Source organism: Rhamphochromis sp. 'chilingali', assembly GCF_963969265.1.
Source record: "Rhamphochromis sp. 'chilingali' genome assembly, chromosome: 22".
NCBI classification, from domain to species: domain Eukaryota; kingdom Metazoa; phylum Chordata; class Actinopteri; order Cichliformes; family Cichlidae; genus Rhamphochromis; species Rhamphochromis sp. 'chilingali'.
In genome coordinates, this window is record NC_137950.1 from 4,020,524 (window position 1) to 4,028,827 (window position 8,304).

General features: G+C 39.9%; 1 protein-coding gene and 2 long non-coding RNA genes across 3 annotated transcripts; 2 read left to right on the plus strand and 1 right to left on the minus strand.

Moving 5' to 3' along the window:
- The first annotated feature begins 485 nt into the window (after nucleotides 1-485).
- On the plus strand, nucleotides 486-2,685 carry LOC308390604. Its single transcript, XR_013970464.1, has 3 exons — nucleotides 486-1,084; nucleotides 1,781-1,869; nucleotides 2,436-2,685. It is a non-coding gene; the product is annotated as an uncharacterized lncRNA (long non-coding RNA).
- A 695-nt stretch (nucleotides 2,686-3,380) lies between these two features.
- On the plus strand, nucleotides 3,381-5,631 carry LOC308390603. The gene is made up of 3 exons (XR_013970463.1): nucleotides 3,381-4,108; nucleotides 4,650-4,833; nucleotides 5,098-5,631. It is a non-coding gene; the product is annotated as an uncharacterized lncRNA (long non-coding RNA).
- Nucleotides 5,632-5,736: 105 nt separating this feature from the next.
- LOC308390602 (uncharacterized protein) lies at nucleotides 5,737-7,615 on the minus strand. Its single transcript, XM_080872794.1, has 2 exons — nucleotides 7,454-7,615; nucleotides 5,737-6,961 (listed from the first exon to the last, which is right to left on the minus strand). The coding sequence occupies exons 1-2, from the start codon at nucleotides 7,575-7,577 to the stop codon at nucleotides 5,931-5,933; spliced, it is 1,155 nt and encodes a 384-aa protein (XP_080728920.1). The 5' UTR covers nucleotides 7,578-7,615; the 3' UTR covers nucleotides 5,737-5,930.
- Between the last annotated feature and the right edge of the window lie 689 nt (nucleotides 7,616-8,304).

Consider the following 8,304-nt stretch of genomic DNA (forward strand, 5'->3'; position numbering starts at 1 on the left):
GCACTTTCTAAACCTTTCTCATTTCTCTGCCTTCACCATCATATTTTCTCTGTTCTCTCTGTGTATAGTTGGAGCATGGTTTTTATTTGAATTATAGAAATGTTTTGCCTAAAGACAATAGTTGGGTTGCGGTCACGTGGTTCTGATGACGTGCGGAGGCAGCGCGATTTTTGAGTGGAGGGCGGAAGTAAACATGGAGGACACTGTGGAGAGTCAGGAGAGCAGCTATTGTGCAACTTTAGACCCCGTTTCTCGGGAGAGATATAAACAGATAGTTAAAAAATATATCGGACGTGATCCGTATTCTTTGAAAATGTCCGAATACACCACAGAAGTAAAGGATTTGCCTACTATCGAGGCTGTGGATATCACCAACTACTTGGTCCTCCAGACTTCTTACTACACTAGGCAGCAAATGAAAGCTTTCAAGAGTCTGGAGGCGTACAATTTTTTTGTCAGCGGGTGGGTCCACACAGGGGCGGAGCGTGGGGGTGGCTTACTGGGCTTAAGCCCGGGTTGTTTTGTCAGAAGCCCGGGGTATTTTGGAGTGCAATTTTTTCATAGTTAGATGCCTGGCTGACAACTGTATAAAACAAAAAGTACACACAATATTCGAAGCACATAGTGCACACTGTGGGAATTTACGACTGTGCGTGAATCCCCCCCTGATATTGGTATGATCCAAGCTCAGGCACTAAGCGACTGAGCGAGGGGGCGGGGCAGCTGCTGCCCGTCAGTGCGCTGTTGGAGAAACGGAGCCAGCCATACTAAGGAGAGCTTAAGTTTGACCAGGTACCAAAGCAAATCATTCGTACCGTACAAATAATGTAAATATGACGGTGCATCACGAAAGATTGATATCAAACTGATCACTTGACCAATATTACGTTACTTGCTCTTCAAGTGAATCAACAAATGGCGAAATGAAAAGCCGAACAAATGCTATTTTTTTTTTTTAGAGATTCTTAGCTTACGTGTGTTTATTTCATATTTTCAGTTCTTACCCTCCCCGACTAAATCGGTTTCAGTTATGTACTGAAACATAAGAATGGACATTAGAGGCTTCTTTCAAAGAAAAACTCAGGTAAATGTTATTTTATATATTATGCTTTGTATGTTGTTCAGTATATTTGTATGCAAAACAAGAGGGATTTCAGTACACAGCAGGATATTCACATTTGTAACCAGATATTTACACTTTAGGGAGAAAACATAAAACATTTTTACTGTACAACATCAATTTAGAGTAAACTTTTGTTTTAGATAAATATTGAAATATCTTTTGAATTAGTTAAATGTCACAATAAAGAGAGACAGAGCTTTCTGTTTTTTATCACTTTCATCAAATTTAGGAGTACATGTACACTAAGTTTATTGTTAATTAATAAGAAAACTCCAGACGATTCCATTCTGAGCTGAAGAAGCTTCTGATAGGTTAGTAGAGTCCATGTGAGTAAACAGGTGGCACAGCTGTGGATGCATATAAGGCAAAACACAGAGCCTGTTTCTGTGACATGGGAAAATCAAGAGATGTCAACCAAAACACCAGGAAAAGAACTGTGGAGCTCCATAAATGTGGCTCAATTTTGAATACAATTTGGTGCCATTTGCAATTAAGAAATACAGACGATTTCTCTCTTTACTCTTAAAGTTAACAAATATGTTTTTTATATTTATCAATCTAAAAAAATAAACATTTAGTCTGATTTGATGTTACAATTAAAAAGTGTTTGTGTTTTCTGAAGAGTTTGTAAATATCTGTATATTTGATGATTGTCAGCACAAAGAGGGAGAGAGGAACAGAGAGGGAGAGAGAGGAACAGAGAGGGAGATGGAGAATGAGGACAGAACAGAGATGAACAAGAGCAGGTGAGACACACATGTTAGTCAAATGGTTGTTTACCAAAAGTATCACCGTATCATAGGTACTCATGTATCTCATACCTAGTGTTTCTTTTTAGGTTTGTTATTTTTCAAATTCTATATTTATTAAGTTATGCAGGCTTGTTTGCACAACAAGGCTAAATAATTATATAAACCTTTCTCAATCTAAATATTGTACTTTGGTAAAATTAAAAAACAAGTGTAGTGCAGGTCTATGATGATTTTTAGTGCTACTATCATCTAGTTCTGATTCTGATTCTGTCTTGGTTAAGTCCCAAGTAGTCCTGATTTTGAACTGTTGTAGTCCTGTTTTAATTCTGGATCAGTTCTTGGTCTGGTTGAATTGGGGTTTAGTCCTCGTGTCTTGATACAGCCCTGATTTTGTTCTGCCTTGCTGCTTAATTAAAAAACTAGTTTAAGGTGTTCTGCACATGTGATATATATTTTTCCCTATATGAAGTCATTCTTTTTTGAACAAAACTCAAAACAGAGCCAATTAATCTTTCAGTCATTTCTACCCCCCCCCCCCCCCCCCCCCCCCCCCCCCCAAGGGAAAAAAAAATCCCACATGCATACTATCCTTTTGGGCTAAGCCCCGGGTGTTTCAAATGTCTGGCTCCGCCTCTGGGTCCACAACCTTGGAACAAAACGTCTCCGTGATGGATACAGTTTGGTGTTTGCAAGGGTGAGTGTTTGTTCTTATATTGCTTTATCTTAAACACGCTAACAGTTAGCGGTAGCGGCTTTAACGTCAACAAACATGCCACATCCTTAGGACTTCGTTAGAGTGACAGTTGTTTGTTTCAAGGTAAACCATTCTCAGCGGTCTAACGAAACACCTCTGAAGACTTGGGTAATTGCAAAGGAGGATGGAGAAGTGATTGCAGCTCATTGCAATTGTATGGCAGGGTTAGTAGCCTAATTAAGTAGGATGTTATTGCAATGAGAACACACACACACACACACACATATACGCATAGGGCACTGCTAGCATTTTGCAGGTGTACTTCAGTAGTAGTGGGGAGAGAGTGTTTTCTTTTAGCTAAGAATTCATCAGCTAAGAATTTGTGTGATTGCCTTAGATCCCTCATGACACTCAGATGCATTTTTCAGATAGAGGGTAGAACTATTCAGTCATGTCATCACCTAGATAATGATTTCTCTATAGGCTGTTGAGAAAGAGTTAATGAATAAACATGTTACTTCAAATAAAGTGCCATTGCACATTAGTATTAGTAAGCTATGCATCATCAAAATGTACTGTAAATATTGCATTTCATGTTAAAAAGATTATGTGCTCTATTTCCAGACTATCAGAATCATGCTCGCACGTTGGAGCTGTTCTTTTTGCAGTTGAAGCTGGGGTGAAAATGAGAGCGACATGCACATCAGAGCAGTGCAAGTGGCTGATGCCATCTCATGTTAAAAAGGTAAGCCAAAAAGCAAAATGTAGGATAAAGAATGTTATATTGGGACTTCATGTGACAGTAGGATAAAATATCTTCCCCTATACTGCTACCTTGTCGTGGTGGGGAAGCTTGAGTGCCTCAATGACCCTGTAGGCTATACCGGCGGGGGCTTCAAGCTCCTGGTAGATCTAATCAAGCCGGGCAGGTTGCAGGTGAGGGGTCAGACAAAAGGCAGTACTTTAATAAATGAAGAGTTCTATTCCAAAACGCTATAACAGCATTTAAAAGCCATTTCCTTTTTCATGACTAACATAACCATGACTGCAGAACCGTATACTGTATATCACACCCTTCTCATGCATGCCTCAACACCCTAGCACTTGTTTTCTGCGCACACACACACCTGACTGCAGCACTTTATATATTCACATTTCTCATGCATTCCTCAATACTCACAACTCCTCACACCACATTTTCATCAACATGGAACTGCTTACTTTCCACTCCTTTTATACCCAGCACATGGCACCTCCATCCCCACCCAACATACACACACACACTTCACTGCCAACCAACCACTATACCCAGCCTAAAACACACATACTCACTCCACTGCCATCACTGTTCAATTTCGAATATTTTTGGAAACGAATATATAGCGTTTTGGAAAAGAGCTTTTTAAATTTTAATGATCTTCTTTGGCTTAATTTTTCCAGATTCCTGCTTGCCCAGTAACTCTGATTGACTTCTCTTCAGCAAAGTCAAAAAAACGAAAGCTTGAGTGTTCCATTGATGGCTGCACAAGTACACAAAAGGTTGGGAAATCACTTCCATGCCCAAGAGTGCAGAGAGATTCAGAGACATACTGTAGGTTTTTTGAGAGTTTAAGCAAAAACTGTCCAAGGAGTGCAGCACTGATGTCTAGGGAACCTTACCACAAAGAATTTGTCCCCCAGTCTAGCATGCTTCCTAAAACTGTGCCTGAGTACAGAACACCAGAGACACTGCAGCTCAAGTTCTTAAGACCAACCCCCAGCAACCATCAAAGAGCTTGATCAAGGCCATATGCTATCCAGAGGCATATAGGTTCACCACAGCTGCTACAAGGTATTTAGGGTTTGATGTAGGGTAAGGCAGAGTTAAGATTTGGGGTATGAAACTGTCCATAACTGTAACTAAAAAAGTGTTATGAAGATGGAGGTTAGTTATAGGCTTATACGGCTAGGGTTATACAGGGTAAGAACTAAGTATAGTTTAGGGTAATGGCATATTGTATAATACATCACTTTACTGTTTTACACATCCAATACTAAGTAATAATTTCCTTTTCATGTTTGGCATGTGTACTGTTTATAGTTATGGATGCAAACATGAAGCACAAGCCAGAGGAGCATATGAGAAGCTTATGAGCCAGGAGCATGCAGGCTTCTCATGTATGGACAGCGGTCTCTGGCTGAACCCCAAGTGGCCATACATGGGGTCCTCCCCTGATGGGATAGTCACTTGTGACTGTCATGGAACTGGCATCTGCGAGATTAAGGTATTGACTCTGTTGTAGTCAAGGCCATAGGTGTGACATCTTTCCATAAGAATCAGTGAACTGAGTAAAAATGCAGGAAATACCTTTTCTAATTTCTAATCTATTGTTCAATTAAGATAAGATGAGGCTTTATTGTCTGTGTCAAATAGACATTTGTTTTGGGCAATGAGAGATTATGATAACACAGACCACACCCATCATCTTTGCTTCTTCACTGTTTCATCAGATAAATCTTGATTGTTGTTCTTATCACTGTGATTTTAGTGCCCACACTCTCAGAAAGATGCGGTCAACCTGCACATGCGTGCTGGGGAGAAGGGCTTCTGCCTCATCAGTGACGGGGATAATGTCACACTGGACCCAACTCATGACTACTATTACCAAATTCAGGCACAGCTTCACATTGCAAATGCAGAGTACTGTGACTTTGTTGTGTGGAACCGCAATGACATATTTGTTGAAAGGATTTTGCCTGACCTTGAGTTTTGGGATGATGCGATTCCTAAAGTTGAGTGTTTTTTTAGAAACAGTATACTCCCAGAAATACTGGGACAGCAAGTTACAAACATACATGTGTAATGTGATAAAAGGACGACAACATAATGACATTTTGAATATTGTTATGACCTGATGGTAGTCATTATGAGTTCTGGCTATTGTATTTGCTCTGACGTAGCATTAGAGCACAAATTGTCATTTAATTTTATTGTACATTTAATTGTGTCATTTAAGTGTTGTGTAACACTACACAATGATTAAATGCTATTGAGGCAGCATAATAATACATTGGTGGTTTATTTACAAGATTAGACTTTTAAACAAATAAACAAAATAGATTGCAATCCTTCTCACAGTATAATACTGTACAAACTGCCAGCACAATATGACAGTTGGAGAAAAATATTTCATTTGAAAACATTTACAGACTAATCAGGAGTCAGGACTTAGGTACTACTATTACTCTACCCTGTTCTACTTATCACCAGAGCCAAGCAGCAGATACTGGACACTACTCTTCCTCTCCACCCCCTTCTGTGAGCCGTGACAGTGACAAGACATTTAATTTTTTTTAACTGATTGATTACCACCCACCCCCCTTACTCCAGTGGGACAACAGACTCGGAGAGATTTGATAAGGCACAACAAATTACCCCAATCTTGTCGATCAATGCATGTGTCTCACCTGGCTTTGTGGACATGTTCTCTATTGGCATAGCCCTGCTCTGCAGAATTTGATATTTCCTCCTGACTAAATCTATGACTCGCTCAACATGGATACGCAAATTGGCTATTTTCCTTGTCTCTGCCACTTCATAGGCTGGCAGCTGTTTTCTCCCTTTAGTGAATGCCGGTGTCTGTAGTGAAGCACAGTAAAACCCCACATTATCGCCAATATTGAACCCACGATCTGCAAGGACAATATCTCCAGGTAACAAGTTCTTTAGGAGGCCACTCTCTATTGTGATCTGCTTATCGCTAACTCTCCCTCCCCAGGCAGAAGATATGTAAGTGACGTAGCCTTGGGGGGCAACACCAATCAAAAATTTTACAGTGTGATGGTGCTTGTAGTTGGACCAAGTTTGAGCTTGTGCAAGAAGATTAGATGGTCTCTCAATAAAGACTTCAAAGCAATCAACAATCACAGCCACTTTACATCCAAATGCCTGTCTGAAACTCAGTGGCATCGTAGCTTGAAGAACATGTCGCTCTGGCCACTCAATTAGGAACTCTAACCTTTTATGAAGTATGTCAATTACTTTATGCCAAACTCTAGAAGCAGTGGACAGAGAAATATTGAACCTGAAAGCTAAATCTTTCAGGGGCAGATTTAGTCGCAGCCTCAGCAAAACTAGTATGAATTGTTCAAATTTGGACAACAAAGACATAGGTCCCGAGGTGATATAGGGCTCGCACAGTTCAAAAATCTGAATTAAAACTAAGAAGTTGGGGAGCCCTGTGTAGAACTTTGTCTTGTCTTCATTTTTTTCAAAAGCCTCCTGGCTGAACTGTGTGTCCAGAGCCTTGCTCCGAAGATCAACCAGCTCTGCTGTGTTCTGTCTCAAAACATCCTCCATCTTCTCGATGTCATCCATCGTCAGCTCTGTCTGGCATCCAGCATCCGCACAGCCTGCAATATAACAGTGGGGGAGCATAATCAGCATAATAGAGGCAACCTCAATTTTTACTCATTTTCACTGTAGGAGTTTTTTAGTGGGCTATTAGAATCTGGTGTAATGTGTTTAATTCACTATGTTAATTTAATGTAATTATTTTTTTTAATCAACAAAAAAACATGTTGCGTCTAAACAAAAAATATATTTATATGTTTCTCACCACAGAAACCTTACATTACGGATATCTTTACTTATCTGTGAAAGGAGACTGTCTGGAATCTGGCAATATAAGAACCATAGCAGTGTACAAAAACCTGTGGTGTGTGCCTGACGGTAATAAGTGCCACTTTTTCTTTTTTTCTGAATAAAATGGTATGGATTTACTCTGTGATTAAAAAATCACAAACATGTAATATGTAACTTGGACCATAATCATTACAGATAATGGCATCTTTTTCTCTTTGATATGATTCTTGTTTGTTTTACATCTCAGCACAATATCTTACCTGGATAAGTGAATGTCTCATTCACACTGAAGTCTTCTGGTTGTGGATTCTCAGCTGGAAGCTGCAGTTCGGGGTTCTCCACTGTCACTAGGCTCAAATCCGGGCTCTCAGCCGTCTGTTGCATATCCAAAATCGCCTCTGCACATCGATTTTTCACTTCCGACCGCCAGTCAAATTTCGCGCTTTACGTCGACGTCACGTCTACGTCAAATGAAACCTAGCTATTAAGACAGTGAGATTCGGGAGGAGATAAAGACACAAGAGATTCATAATTACCTAATTAAAAACAAGATCAACAAGAATAATTGAAACCAGATATTTGTACTACAAAGCAGGATCTTGTCTTATTCGGCTAACTTCATAGTTTACCCTGCGTTTTCTGTACTATGAAGATGGTTCACTACTTACCTGGGTAAACAGTGGTCCCTCGTTTATCACAGGAGTTACGTTCTAAAAATAGCCCGCAATAGGTGAAATCCGCAAAGTATCCAGCTTTTTAAAAATTAGTATAGCTGTTTTAAGGCTGTAAAGCCCCTCACTACACACTTTATACACTTTTCTCAGACAGGCATGAACATTTTCACACTTTTCTCTCTTGTTTAAACACTCTCAAAGTGTTTAAACTTCTTAAAAATTCCCATCCCTACTTACAAACTTTGCACATCAATAGTACCATGCCACAGCTCCGAATGTAAAGCATATGTAGCTTAAACTTGCAACATACACCAGGTAGTTGGCTTGGATCAAGGAACCGTTCTGGAGTTCATTTGGAACCCCACCGAGACCACCTTCTCCACAGGGTCTTGGTGCATTTGTTTCACTCAACACTCAAGTTTGATTACTGTGTTCAC

Bases quoted from the DNA above. Each gene is read 5' to 3' on its own strand.
- LOC308390602 (XM_080872794.1), bottom strand. From the start codon at position 7,577: ATGCAACAGACGGCTGAGAGCCCGGATTTGAGCCTAGTGACAGTGGAG. The intron at 6,962-7,453 runs GTAAGATATTGT...GTTATATTGCAG, and splicing joins TGAGACATTCACTTATCCAG to GCTGTGCGGATGCTGGATGC.